Genomic DNA, 15,732 nt, shown 5'->3' with positions numbered 1-15,732 from the left:
GCGAACGAATATCGGAACCCAATAAACTAATTCTATTTTGTTTTTTTTGTTTAGGGTTTTATATTGTTTTCACGGGGTTTTAGTGATTTATTCTAATTAATTATCTAGTAGATGATAGATCTTGGGTTTTCCCTTAAAAAAAAATTAATTATTATTGAATTTGATTTCCCATGGAATTGTTAGAGATTCTCTGTTTCGAGATTTTGTTGTTCTTTAATAATGGAAAATTGTTAGAGATGTGAGAATGTTTGACCCCAAATATTATTGTTGACCGGTATTATTATTAATTTGGAAATAAAATCTAATAAATAATATGAAAGCCAGGACCGATTGACGATTCTTATTGTTGAATATTAGTTTTATACTCGCAAACGGAATCTCTGTATTAGTTGATACTTGATAGTATCTCTCAAAGTATACCAATAAAAGTCAGCTAAACACGCACTAAAGCCTAACAAAGAGGGACAAATGCAAACAACCTTTTGTCTACGAGCTTTTTATTTCTAAAACGACTTGCGAACTTTTCACCGTCTCATATGACATCGCATTAAATCATGGCGGGTATTTGGGTGCTATGCCATTTGCCAAAGCCAAATTTGGATCATCTTGATCTGATTCATTTAGGAGAAGTAGAGATTTGAAACTTTTTGAATCTAGGTTAGGGACTCTTAGAGATTGAAAGTGAAGAGGGTTTGATAGTATTGATGTCTTAACTTCTCATTATTTTTATCATTTATCGTTGGGTGTCATTGAATTCTTTTATCAGCACGACACATCAGTGTTCTTCTTTTGAACTTTTCTTGAATTAGTATACTATGCTTTAGTAACATTATATGACAGTTTGGGTTTCGTTAAAGTGGCTTAGTGGAGACTTCCAACAAAATATCGATCATCTCATAGACTTATCTTAATTTTATAGATCTAACGCTATAGAGGAAAACTTTTTTCACACATATCGATCAAGTTTTTTAATTTCATAATGTGCAAGTTGTCTACAATTTTTCAAGACATTTTTTTTAATGTTTTGTTTTCTCTACTATTCACAATTTTTCTTTTTCTTAAGAAAAAGTTTATAGTTTTAATTTATAAACTAGAATTTGTGGAAATATTTGGAAGCTGACCGACTTAACAAAATGTGAGGCCGAAAGCGAATTTTCAAAAATGGGCTTTTTAAAAGGATTTTTTTTTCGATTGCTATAATATATAGTAGTCGTGGGAAATTAAAATTTATATATATGAACTTAATGGGGAAGATGAAGTATTGTTCAATGGACTTTCACAATATACAACACCAATTTAAGAGGGTGAATGGGAATCATGCTTTTTTTAATTATTTTTGTTATGCAAGGTGAAGTATCGACCAATCAACTTTTATTGATATATATATATATATATATATATATATATATATATATATGTGTGTGTGTGTGTGTGTGTATGTGTGTGTCAACAAATGACACAAATTGTTGACATGTCAAGAAATGGCATAAGTAGTTATTATATATGTCAACAAATGACACAATTTGTTGGCATAATTTTTATGTTTTAACATATTCAATTGTATGTTTCAAGATGTCCGAGCAGCGAGCTCCACTGGACTTGTATATTGTATATGATATTTTTAACGCATGTAGTTAAAAAAAATTGATTTTGAGAGATATAATTTGTGAGTGATTAAAAAAATTACACACTTTATTTACATATATGTCAACAAACGACACGATTTGTTGACATGTATGTCAACAAATGACATGAAATTAGTTACAAAGTCTTGAAATAGTATCTTCAAATCAACTTATTTGTAACAAAAAAAAAATACATATGGAAAGGGAGAAAAAAATACCAGTTTCCCTCAGTTAGAAAAAGTATCAGTAAGTTTCCAAAAAAAAATTTAATAAACAGATTACTCTAATGGTTGAATCATAAATATTTACTACAATATAATGACTTTATAAATATTGACACATAGTAATTAATATATATATATATATACATATATATATATATATATATATACTTATTTGACGTTTAAATCTCCATTAAGAATAATAATTATAATGCGTCATTAAGAAAATGACACCCATGACACCCAGAGAGCAAAAAACGACATGACAAACTCATGCACATAGTTCAAGCCCACAAATAAAACGCTCGGGGTATCAGGTCAAGCCCTCGAAAAAAAAAGTCCACAAGACAAACCGAACCCGGGTCGAGAAATCGTGTCTCGAGGCCATGAGTTGGCTCTAAGATCCTCGTAGCAACTCGGGACCACGGGTCAACTCTAGAGTCTTGACCATGACTCGAGACCACGTCAACTAGTCCTATTTAAAAACCACGAGTCAAAGACACAAGTCCTTATAACGATACAAAATCAGGTTCTCAAGCTAAACTCCTTGACGAAATTTTCATCACAAAGTCACAAACAAGACCAACCAATCGATCAAAAAATAACACCATGCGACCAGCCAAAAAAGAAGACTATATGGCCGACCAAAAAAGAAGACCATCAGGTCAATAAAAAAGAAGACCACCTGGTTAGCCAAAGAAAACGACCACTCGGCCAGCCAATAAAAGAAGACCATCTAATCAGACAAAAAAAAGACCACCCAGTCGGCCAAAATTAAAGACCACCCAGCCGGCCAAAAATGAAGACCACTCGTTTGCCACTTGGAAAAGACAACTAAAGTGTCTTTACTCGGCCAAGACCACCTGACCGGTTTCACTTGGCCAAGTCCACCCGACCATCTACACCACCCGACCATGTACCTCCCACCAAACCCATTGGCTCCTATAAATACCACATCCACTCACAACACAAGGTAATATCACTGAACTTGAAAAACTTGTCTCCCTTTCACTAGAAAACTCTTATTAAATAAATATTTCATCTTTCTACTATCTAGAGACCATTCACCTCGATTAATATTGAGCGTCAGAGCGCGCTTCAAGGGAAAATCTTATGTGCCCCTTGGTTCATCTTTCTTGATTCTCAAGTGAAGAACACGACAAATATAAAGGACACAAAGAACGCGAAGAACACCACGAACATGGAGAACATGAATATGTGAATATCACGAAGAACACGAAGGCCGACTATTGACAAAGTGATGAGGAACCGGAAACCTCTTTCTGGCAAGGCAAAGACGTCGAGAATAGAAGACTTCACCACAACCCAACCTACGTGTGGTCATAGGGTCCGACCCTATGTCGAACCACACATATTTGACCGAGACGATCCGATCGAAAAAAGACAAAAAGACTCCAAGTTGGAGATGACCGAGACGTCCCGACGTGGTATGAAATCATGACCCGAATGGATACGACTGAGACGATCCGGTCGAGAACAAAGAAAAAAGCCCCAAGTTGGAGCCAACCGTGAGGCCACGACTAGATACAAAATCAGCACTCTGGAGGGGATATGACCGAGACGATCCGACAAGGCACAAAGACAAAAACTCTCTAAAACAGAGAGACACTTCAACCAAAGATGGAATCAAAACGCTTTGACAGAATCCTTGACCGAACTCCTTAATCAACCACTCAAGACAAAGTCCACGATAGCCTTTTTCGCTCAACGCCTCCTTGGCCTTGCGACCCTTGTTGCTTAACACCACATGGCTCATGATCTTTGTCATTCAAATGCCTCATTGGATCGCGACCTTAGTCGCTCAACGCCTCTTCGGCCTCGCAACTCTAGTCGCTCAAATGCCTCATTGGCTAGCGACCCTAGTCGCTTAACGCCTCATCAGCCTCGCAACCCTTTTTGCTCAAATCATCTCGTGACCATTATTGCTCAACGCCTCCTTGGCTTTGCGACCATTGTCGCTCGACTTGCGACTCTCTTCGCTCAACGCCGCTCTCGCCACACAACCCGTATCACTAAAATCATCTCACAACCGTTGTCGCTCAATGCCACCTCGGCCTAGCGACCTTTGTTGCTCAACACCTCCTCAACATTGCGACCATCCGACCCCCAGGTAGCTAAGGTGGAATCAGCTCCGACTGGCATAATGACTCTGACCCGATAGGGCTTGAGCTGGTCCCAAAAAGGGTAAAGCCTAACCTTAAGGGGTACGAGCGAGTCTAGCTCAAAGAAGCATTAGTCATAGTCATAAGTGGTTTGAGTTGTCACGTTAATCAAAGTTCATTTCGCTTAAACTCCTGGCTGTTCGGGAAAGAGTCGATCCTAAAAGAGATCCTCACAAAATCTACATTGAAGAATGAAATGCCTCATGTCACTAGTGGCTCGAGTCGTACCCGAGCAAAGCCCACCTTACGAGGCACGATCTCCCAAGATCTTGATCTTTCGAGATCGAGCATAGCCACGAAAAGGACTTATTTAGCCACAAGAAGTTCAGGTCGTTTCACCACTCAAAATAGATTTTGTTTAGGTCCCTCGCTCTTTCGAGATCCCGATGTTTCGAGATCCTAGTCTTACAAGGCCACGTGCCACATGACCCACTTCTATAGGATCAGCCTTACGAGACCACGTTTTACGAGACACAACCACACGAGGTCAGCCTTACGAGGTCACATCTTATGAGACATAATTTCATGGGGGCAGCCTTATGAGGTTATGTCCCACGGGACTTTAACCTATAGGGTTAAGCTTACAAGGGGCACGTCTCACGAGATACCACCCAATGAGGTTAGCCTTACAAGGCCACATCCCAAGGGACTCTACCCTATAGAGTTAACCTTAGAGGTCATGTCTTGAGAGGCACAAGCCCACAGGGTCACACATTACAAAGTCACACTCCACGTGGCGCGATGGTATAAGATATCTCCAAATCACAAAGACACACAGTCCAAAGACATCAATCACAAAGCTCCCAAGAAACACAAAGCAAATTTCCCGCTCGACAAGTAACAGAAGATGAAAACGACACCCAGAGAGCAAAAAATGATACGACAAGCCCATGCACATGGCTCAAGCACACAAACAAAATGCTCGGGTTAAATATCGAGTCAAGCCCTCGTAACAAAGTTCACAAGACAACCCGAACTCGGGTCGAGGAATCGTGTCTCTTTCCCATGAGTCGGCTCTAAGATCCTCGTAGCAACTTCGGACCACGGGTCGAGTCTCGAGTCTTGACAATGACTCGAGACCACATCAACAAGTTCTATTTCAAGATCACGAGTCAAAGACACAAGTCCGTACAATGACTCAAAATCAAGTTCTCAAGCTAAACTCTTTGACAAAATGTTAAAGACAAAGTCACAAACAAGACCAACCGGTTGACCAAAAAAGAAGACCACTCGACTAGCTAAAAAACAAGATTACCCGGCCGGCAAAAAAAAAAAGACCACGCACTCGACCAAAAAAGAAGACCATCTTGCTGGCCAAATAAAATGATCACTCGACCAATCAAAAAATAAGATTACCTGGCCACCAAAAATGAAGACAAACCCGGCCAGCCAAAAAAGAGACCACTCATCCGCCACTCGGCCAAGACCACTAGAGTGTCTTCACTTGGCAAAGACCACTCAACCATGTACCTCCCACCAAACCCCTTGACTCCTATAAATACCTCATCCACTCACAGCACAAGGTAAGTATCTTTGGACTTGAAAAACCTCTACCTCCCTTTCACTAGAAAACTCTTACTAAATAAATATTTCATCTTTCTACCATCTAGAGACGATATGAAACCCCCCGCCTCGACTAATGTTGAGCGTCGGAGCGCGTGTCAAGGGAAAACCCTCCGCCGTCCTTAATTCATGTTTCATGATTCTCAGGTGAAGAACACAATGAACACGAAGGACGCAAAGAACAAGATGAATGTGAAGAACATGATCATGTGAACTGTACGAAGAACACAATGATCGACTATTGACTAAGAACCAAAAATCTCTTTTTGGTGAGGTAAAGAAGACGAGAATAAAAGACTTCACCATACCCCGTGCGATTATAGTGCCCGACCCTAGATCGAACTACGGACGGTTCTAAGTGTTAACCAAAAAATAGCGTTAACAATAATAATAGTGTTTAAAAGAAGAATTCTATAATGAATAATGTAGTTTAAGTGGTTTAATGTAAGTTTTAGAGTTCTTTAATATTATCTGTGTACATAAAAATGTAACCAGATTTAAATCTCAACTACCGCGATTCTTAATATCCAATCTAGACCAACGACGATGTTTGGATAAGAGGAATGATGTTTTTGCTAAGGTATTCTTCTTTTAAATGTTCTCGTCGATTTTCATGGAGTCTGAGGTCAAAGAGAGAGTCATTGCAATCTCTATCATTTCAACTGCGAGCCTATCTCCCTCATGTGAACCAACGTCGGTCGACCTAATTTCAAATATATGAATTTTTTTTTTCATGTTTTAGAAATCCCGACCTTGATCTAGTATTTGTACTACCAAATCTTTGAATTATTTTTATATGGTATACCAATTTTTTTTGGGACGTTAATCTCAATAAAAAGGTCCTCCAATAACATGATATGCATTAGGTGGTGATACATGTTAGCTAAAAAGACTAGCATTCTACTATTTTTCCAATAATATTGTGATTGTGTTTAATATCCACTTTTATTTTCTTCTTTGTAAGGGACATTAAATTTTTTTGTTTATCTTAATTTCTTATCATCTAAGCTTTTATCAATATAATCCGCGAGAGTCCCTTTTCTAAATAAAAAAAAAGTTATTAGAACAATGAAAACCTTAACTGCATAACAATTTTTCGAATGTAAACAATCAAATAATCTCAATTTTTTTTTATTATCTACAATTTTCTTACCGTATATAATTTTATTTGACATATTTTTCCTGTAAGTTTATATTTTTTGTACTATTTATAATTTCAATTAATTTTACAAAAAAATAGGAAAATAGTTAATCTAAATGTTTGACATTGTTAAGTAACCAACATTTAGTAAATCTTAGGTAAATAATCACTTTCAGACGTAAATCTTAGATTTACTTAAGATATATAAAAATGACTATTTATCTAAAATTTACGTCTGAAATTGGCTATTTACTTAAGATCTATTAAATGTTGACTATTTAACAATGTCAAAAATTTAAGTTGGCTATTTTTCTTATGGACCCTTAATTTTACTTACTATGGTTTTTATTTAAAACCAAATTTTTGGAGAATTTTTCACACTGGCGTGAGTGAGCCGTAGTGAAATTCCCCAAAAATAATCACGTTTTAAAGGGTATAATTGGTCCGCTAATTTTAATTATTTCTATTTGGGCCTATTGGCCGATTGTGTAGGCAGCCTAACACATGGGCTTTGAGCCTTGGACACCCAATTCCTTCTTCTTCTTCTTCTTTTATTTTACTTTTTTTTTTTATTGTTAATTTATTAATTTTTAACCTGTGGATATCTATATAAAGCGGGTTTTCGCCGATCAAATCCTACGCACAGACTAGGCTTCAATGTCATCACAAAACAAGGTATTTTGGTTTTGATTAACTATAAATGTGCGCTCATCGTTATTTCCCTTTATTCATGGATACATTTCTTGGATGAAATTAATAACCGCTGAATCAGAGACCATTGGAAACGTTATTCAGGTGGGTTCAGTAAAAAAAAAAAAAAAAACCCATTTCGAGTTCAGATTGGCCATGCGTATTCTTCATATTTCAGCTCACCGTTTTGTGTGGGTTGGTGACATGATTAGGTTTCCCATTTGATAGATACGAATATCATTAACGAACTCTCCTGTAAAAAAAAAACAATTTTCCTCTGCCTTTCTCGTTTTGATCTGATTGAAGATTCAGAAATCAGGATCAAAATCCGATTGCGTGATGACGGAGGAAGATAAAATCAGCGACTTGCCGGGATGTGTTTTGGAGCAAATCTTGTCGCGTTTGTCGGTCAAGGATATGGTGAGGACAAGCGTGCTGTCTAAAAAATGGAGGTTCAAATGGGCAACGGTTCCGAGCCTGACGTTCCACTCTTTTCCACGAAGCAGCCCTAATTGCGCTCGAGTAATCGATCACATTCTCTTGCTCCATTTGGGCCCCGTACACAGGTTCGGGCTGAGTTGCCACGAAAACATACCTTATACGGAGATCGACAAATGGGTTCTTTATGTGTCGAGGCACTCTATCAAGGAGCTCGTGCTTCAACTCTTTAGCCGGCCCGACTATTACAGTATCCCATCTTGTTTGTTTTCTTGCCAAGGCTTGACACGTCTGAATCTGTACAATTGTTCTTTGTCACTACCATCAATGTTCGGGGGTTTCGTGAATTTGAAGAGTCTCACCCTCTTCTGTGTACAAATGGTCCAACATGACCTTGAGAATATCATTTCCAGCTCTCGTGTTCTCGAGAGGTTGACTATCACTTATGTCTGCAATGTTGATCAGCTGACCATCCACGCACCGAATCTGCTATTCTTTAACATCGAAGGAAATTTTGCCGATGTTTGTTTTAAAAGTGTCCCCCATTTAACTGAAGCTCGTATGAACTTATTATCCTGCAATGAGAGGCTTCATTTAGAAAACCCCGAGGAGTATGGCGATTTGATAAAGCTAATGGCTGGTGTACCCCAAATTAGTCGTCTGACATTCGGCTACTATCTTACCGTGGTAATTGCTCTGTTTACACTCGCTCTTTCGGATAGTTTAATGGCTCTTCCTTTTCCTACTTACATAAATATTAAAATTGATATTGGATCTAAACATATATAGTTTAGGCGACTGAGATTAATTTTGTTTTTTTTGTTTTTTTTTTTGGTTTAGTACATGTCTGCAGGCAAGATCCCGAGAAAGCTTCCTGTCCCGTGTGTCAATCTAACTTCCTTCAGTATAGGTGTCTTCTTAGATAATTTCAAGGAGGTTTCGGTATTGCTTTGCTTCCTAAGAAGTGCCCCTAATCTCAAGGAACTGCAAATCACTGTGAGTTTCTTCGTTCCACACGGTCATGAACACCTTTTATAATCCTAAGGAGAAATTTTGAACCAGAATTTCATTCTGCATTTTAATTTCTAGACAAATCTATATATATATATATATATATATATATATGATAAAAAAAATATGATGTATATATTTTTTTATTTTCATTCAAAATCCAGTAAACTAATTTTAAAATAAAACATTAGCTTATGAGAGGAACGGGAGATAAGGAGAAATTCAAAAATGTATATGTATATATGTAATTTTTTTCCTCTAAATAAGTGTGACAGAGATATCTTCAATATATTATAGACTATAGATATCTTCAAGGGACTTATGTAACAATTTATTTAGTTAGCGTGATTGAATTAACAGTAACAAATGAGTAGTGTTGTCTTGGTTAAAAGAAATGTAGGGAAACAACATATCTTTAATAAATTGTTAAAACTCCCAATATTTATTAACTCAATTTATTTGTATAACCCTTAATTTATTTTTCTATAAATTGGAAAATAAATCCACAGTTTCTTGAAATTTTAAATTATAAACTTTTATTTATATATTTTTAAAATTTTTTTTTATTTTTTTTTATTTTTATGTAAATGTCTTCTGAAATTATTTTGTTTGTTTGTAGTAGTAAACTTAATTGTTTTGTTCGTCTAATAAAATTAGAAAATAGCTTCTCATAGTTTACTTAAAAGTTAAATTGTAACGAAAAAAACCCATTTTACCTTTAAAAAAATTGAGCATAGCAATACTTTGTACTTTATTTTCTTCAGAATTTTTCTCAAGTATAATGCAATGAATATATATAAATATACTGTATGTATAAAGAAATATAAATTTGGGTAAAAATAGTGCAGTGAGATGAATATTTAAATTATATGCTAATTTCTTTTTAGAAATAAAATGTATACTAATATAGCTGATATTCATAATTGAAATTTAAAATAGTGTCTATGAAATCTGAGTTGCTTGTATTTACCGATCCAAGCATATATCAATGATGGTATCGACTTTGGTAAAGGAAAAGTTTAACATAGGGGATTTAAATGGGCTATACGCCTTAACTTCCTTCATTTAAATTTTAACATGTTGCTTCTGTTTACTACTCGTTACATTGTATGAGACCCACAAGTAATTAGAAGAAAAAAGAGAATAGGACTTGGAAGAATATGATATTAAAAAAAAAAATACCCTATAAAGTAAGAAATAGAATGTTATAATAGAGTGAAAAATAAATCAAAATAAAACAGCAGGCATTTACCAAAAGTTAGAATAAGCTTAACTAGTTATAATCTGAGCCAAATCTTAACTAGCTATTAACTACAGTTTTTTGTTTGTTTGTTTTGTTGATCTTCGTAATTGACACATGCAGTCTTTCCCGAAGGAACTCGCGCAAGCGAATAGCAGCGTGTGGGAGTGGGACCCTAGTGGCTGGGATTGGCCGTTCACACACCTTCGATTTGTCAAAATAGATTGGTTCATGGGAGGGCAAGAGGACATGAATTTCGTCAAATTCATGCTTCTGAACTCACCTGCTCTACAGAGCATGACCATCAAGGTTGATGAAAGTTTCAGTGGCGGTACCTACAGCACGACAGAGAATGAGATGTTGAAGAAGATGTTACGCTTCAAGCGTGCATCACGTGAAGCCGAGATCAATGTTCGCTAAGACAAGTAATTGCCTTGATCAAATTTTAAAGTGATTTAATTAGGAATTATCTTTATTTATTTGCTTATATTTTGAATGGTATTTATGTTATGGTCCTTTTACGGAAACACTTTTTTATTGATGATTGATGAACAATATATTAGTAATATATCATGTCCAGGCTCATTAACTCCATGGTAAGGTAAAATGTATCTCCTTCTTTCGTCCGCTCGAACTGTCTGGGATTATGTAGCTTAGTCTTTGATATGAAGAATCGTATCCGTGAAACCAAACCCGACTCTGTATCAGTGAAACCAAGCACTTTTATCTGGCTCTGAGAACATTTTTTTCCCTTTAAGAATGTCCATAAAATAAGGCACGGCGACTAATTTAGCGTTTGATTTCTAGCGATGACAATAACCTTTAGTGAAAGTACACGATCAATAAAACTGAAGAACACATAAAACTAAAAAAGAAAAATAAAACACAAGCAGAAATTCAATATAGGAATTTGTATACACACAAGTTAAACTATTAAACATAATTCAGTTAAACACGTACACATTCAAAAGGCTAAGCAACCATAAAATAAACACACTTGCACTAGATCACAGAACATTTCTAGCAGTATGCCCTTATGCGCACACACAATTTAAAAGAGGTAGTAAGTAGTAAGTAGAAAACCAATCACACTTTGATTTTACAATTAATCGAGTAAATAAGGCACCAAAATTTGAAATTTAACTAAATATTCAACCTTTTGTAAATTTAAGTAAATAACCATTATGGTGATGTGTCATTGTTTGATAAATTTACAATTATTAACGAATATTTACAACTACTAATATCTTTTTTGCTTTGCTGATAAATTCTCATGGTTATTTACTTAAAATTTACCAAAAATTGTCTATATAGCAAAATTTGAGTTTTTGTATGACTATATCTAGAGAGTCTTTGATTTTATTCATTTTACTTTTTACCTACATTTTCCGCCGGGTCCACCAAAGCCGAAACTATCCCAAATTACTGTTGTTCAACCCGGAGTTCTTTAGGCCGTAACACTTGGGTTTGCTGTTCTGTTTAAACATAAACCGATTAGTGGTTGCACTTCCAAGAGAGACCATTTTGTTCTTGTTGTTGACGTAGAGAACGTTTGCAAAGTAAGAAGCGTGTCGGTAGTTTCCATAAAAAAAATGACGGGGAACAATTAGAGTACCTCGGTCACATCGTCTCCAAGGAACTAAGTTTGGGCCTTGCAAAAATGGAGGCATTACTTGTTGGGGAAACACTCGGCGGTACGGGCCAAGCAAGGGAGTTTGAAGTTCTTGGTCGATCAACGCAAGGTAAATTAAGCTGAATTTCTAACGGTTTGCCTCACAAAACTTACTCGGGTTCGACTTCTGAGGTCATTCAATCTAGCGTGCTTTCATTCACTTTTACAAGAAATTCCGTTTTCTCGAGAGCTTGGCACATGTTTCTATGTTGCCATATATGAATCTTCTTTGGGTTCTTTTTTGCGTCTCACAGAAGTTCTTGAACACCATGGCCTTCTCAAAGATCATGAAGAATTACGACGATATTTCTTTGAGAATCGGGTCGAGAGCTTACATGGTAGATATCTCTGGGGTAACATCACTCTGCGATGGTTGATAACTATGGGATAAAATAAAAAAGTATCCATTTTTTTTTTGCATACAATATCTATTACTCATTCGTTATCGTTGTAGTGTGTCCGGGTTGATTGTTCTCCACATACTGATGTACTTCGGGAACGTGTTCCTCTAAAGGTGGTAGTGAAAAAAGTGGTCTAGTTTGCGTGAAGAAAATACCTTTCATCAGATTACGATTTATTGAGCTATGGCCGGAAAGAGAAGCATCGAAACTCTAAAGGAGCAGAATTTACAAATTGGAAATCATGAACATGGGTCCTTTGAGATTCAAAATTGACGACCGAGGAGAAAATACATCTAAGCCAAAAGCACTTGTACTCGTTGCTTCGGCAGTCCAATTCCCACATGGGAACTCCTAAAGCACTATCTTAGTAGTTGTACAGTAATATTAGTGATCAGACTCTGTACAATAATATTAAGCAATGTAAAGAAATATCCATGATGGTGCGTAGTCTTCCATCACATTTCCTTTTTGGAAGAGTTTATTACATTAGTTGCAGAGGAATTGCCAAGAGTAGACTAAATTAAGGTCCATTTTCATTTTCCTATTTTTTTCAAAAATTTACCAAACTAAGACTTCTCAATTTTCCCCTAAAGGTGCTAATACTATTATACCCTTTATTATTCATTTTTTTTTTTAATTTGAGGGTAGGTCTCGATAACCGTCCCACTCTCTTCCCTTTTCTTTCTCTCCCACGCCCATCCTCGTAAACCGCTACCCATTCTCCATCCCTCCTTGTTGGTTCCATTTTCGGTCGTTCCTGTAATCTCAGATGAGGTATGCCCATATTCTCCATGGTTGGAAACCGTCTGCCCAAAAATCTAGTTTTCCCGATCCTAACCCATTTTCCAAAATGTCTTCGTCTGCTAAGACCGATACCCAGAACCCAAAGTCATCAGTCCGGCGTTCTCCTCGATTGTCCCCCAAGAAGACACCACATGTACAGAAGAAGGGTGGGAATGTGTCTGCCAAATTGTCCCTCTCAAACAAGCGGAAATCGGCTCCATCGCCGAAGAAATCACCTGCGAAACGGGTGAAGCCAAGTGACAAAGGCGATGAAGATGCAGTGGAAATGCTAAGCAGAAGTTTTATAATATATGCACAAGCTTTACATGATAGAGATTTTACAAAGGTGTAACTAAATCTCAAAAGATTTAAGATTGTAGTTGCATGTTTAATATTTATTGTCAATATTAGTTAGTTACCAAAGTAGTAGTTACGAAGATGTAACTAAATCTGGATAGAATGGTTTGATGTAGTTACATTTTACAGGCTTTAGTGAGACGTGTAGTTACATTTGACGATTTTGGTGACAAGTTTTAGTCAAATCACACCTTGGTTTAATGACACTTATGTCAGTAGTCACATTCTTTAACAAGTTTAAAATAAATTACTGCTTCAGTTTAGTTTCTATGTGTTACAACTGTTGTTTGGTAACAGGCTTTAGTGAAGTTACATGTTAAAATTTTAGTGACAAGTTGAAGTTATATCACACCCTAGTTTAGTGACACTTATGTCAGTAGTTACATCATTTAACAAGTCGCAATTTCAGTGAAAAGTTTTATTTATATCATACTCTGGTTTCGTGACACTTCTGGATTTTGAATACATTGTTTAACAAGTTGAAAAAAAAATAATTGCTTCAGTTTTTTTGGGTTTCATCTGTTGTTTGATCACAGGCTTTCTTTCGACGTGTAGTTACATTTTACAATTTTAGTGACAAGTTGAAGTTATATCACACCTTGGTTTAGTGACACTTATGTCAGTAGTTACATCGTTTAACAAGTTGCAATTTCAGTGAAAAGTTTTATTTATATCATACTCTGGTTTCGTGACACTTCTGGATTCTGCATACATTGTCACTACTACAAATATGGGCATCAGGTGCGACAAAAGTCGCACCTGATGCCCAAGAAGTCGCACCCGATAGTACTATAACTAATCAATTAATTTAATTAACATAAATAACCACTAACCTTCACCGACGGGGCTGCGAGGTACAAGGCGCGGCAACGCGGAGGCGACGCGGCTCTCGACCAGGCTGAGGCGATGCGGAGAGGACGGGATGATGGCCGGGGTTGGCGAGGCACGACTAAAGATGGTGGTGGTGAGGTGGCGGCGGAGCTTCACAGGGCACGGCTGCGGAGGATCGGACTGTCCACGTCCGTTTCTACAGGCTGTGCAAAGCAGTAAAAACCAACAATTCCAAACCAACTCCAAAATCAAACCAATTCACAACTTAAACAAGCACCAAAACAAGCCTAAAGCCACATCTAAACCATGAAATCAAGCTGGGAGAAGAAAGCCCCAAATTCAAATCCACAAACCCTAACCTTTAAAATCAATTCCAGAGACATGGATTCCTCACCTCAATCCATGAAATCAACCCTCCCTGGTCATTTCTCACCTCTTCCCCGTCGTTCCTTCCCCGGTCGGCGTCCTCGGAGGCTGGCGGCGAACGTGCGCGACGACGCTCGGTCTCGGGAATAGGTGGCGCGCGAGGAAGAGAGGCTGCGGAGGACTGGCACGGAGGAGAGGACCGGCGCGGACTTGGACGTCGGAGAAGATCGGTACGCGTGGTGGCTCGGAGAAGAGAGAGGGAGCGAGGTCGCAGAGGGAGGGAGAGAGGGAGGGAGATTCGCAGAGAGAGAGAGAGAGAGGGAGGGAGAGTCGCAGAGGGAGAGAGAGAGGGAGGGAGAGTCGCAGAGAGAGAGAGAGGGGTTGTTGGGTGTTGGGGCTGTTGTGAAGAAGATGAAGAAGACGCAGCTTTAAAAGCTAACCCTAGTAATCAGGTGCGACAAGTCGCACCTGATACTCAAATAGGTGCGACTAGTCGCACCTAAAAAAGATAATAGGTGCGACTAGTCGCACCTGAAAGTAAAAAAAAAAAAAAATAAATACCACGTCAGACAAATGAAAAAAATGAGGGGGAGAAGTTGAGCGCTTATTTTTTTTAAGACTTTCAGGTGCGACAAGTCGCACCTGAAAGTTGTCGCACCTGAAAGTTTTCAAAACTATTGGGTGCGACTAATCGCACCCAATACCACTTAAAATCAGCGAATTTTTTTTCATTTTTGGAGACCTTTGGGTGCGACAAGTCGCACCTGTTGCCCATTTAGGTGCGACTTTTAGGTGCGACTTGTCGCACCTAATGCCTTTCCGCACCAGAAAGGCTTATTTGTAGTAGTGTGTTTAACAAGTTGAAAACAAAAATAATTGCTTCAGTTTTTTGGGTTTTGTTTGTTGTTTTGATCACAGGCTTTATTTAGACGTGTAGTTACATTTTATAAATTTAGTGACAAGTTGTAGTTATATCACACCCTGGTTTAGTGACACTTATGTCAGTAGTTACATCGTTTAAAAAGTTGCAATTTCAGTGAAAAGTTGTATTTACATCCAACTCTGGTTTCGTGACACTTCTGGATTTTGGATACATTGTTTAACAAGTTGAAAAAAAAATAATTGCTTCAGTTTTTTTGGGTTTCATCTGTTGTTTGGTCACATGCTTTAGTTAGACGTGTAGTTACATTTTACAATTTTAGTGACAAGT

General features: G+C 37.4%; 1 protein-coding gene across 2 annotated transcripts; it reads left to right on the top strand.

The window, feature by feature from the left end:
* The first annotated feature begins 7,309 nt into the window (after positions 1-7,309).
* On the top strand, positions 7,310-10,735 carry LOC149404844 (F-box/FBD/LRR-repeat protein At1g13570-like). 2 transcript variants are annotated; one of them, XM_089607993.1, is made up of 4 exons: positions 7,310-7,408; positions 7,736-8,548; positions 8,702-8,857; positions 10,236-10,735. In XM_089607993.1, exons 1-4 carry the CDS (start codon positions 7,391-7,393, stop codon positions 10,530-10,532), a joined length of 1,284 nt encoding a protein of 427 aa, XP_089464119.1. In that variant the 5' UTR covers positions 7,310-7,390; the 3' UTR covers positions 10,533-10,735. The 2 variants fall into 2 exon arrangements, with proteins under 2 accessions (XP_089464119.1, XP_089464120.1); XM_089607994.1 differs by having other exon boundaries at positions 7,313-7,408; positions 7,743-8,548.
* Positions 10,736-15,732: the final 4,997 nt, after the last annotated feature.

Source organism: Urtica dioica, chromosome 2, assembly GCF_054948205.1.
Source record: "Urtica dioica subsp. dioica isolate 48M chromosome 2, U.dioica_male_clone48M_v1_H2, whole genome shotgun sequence".
Taxonomy (NCBI): Eukaryota; Viridiplantae; Streptophyta; class Magnoliopsida; order Rosales; family Urticaceae; genus Urtica; species Urtica dioica.
The sequence above is the reverse complement of the archived record's forward strand: the minus strand, read 5'-3'. Positions and strand labels throughout refer to the sequence as shown.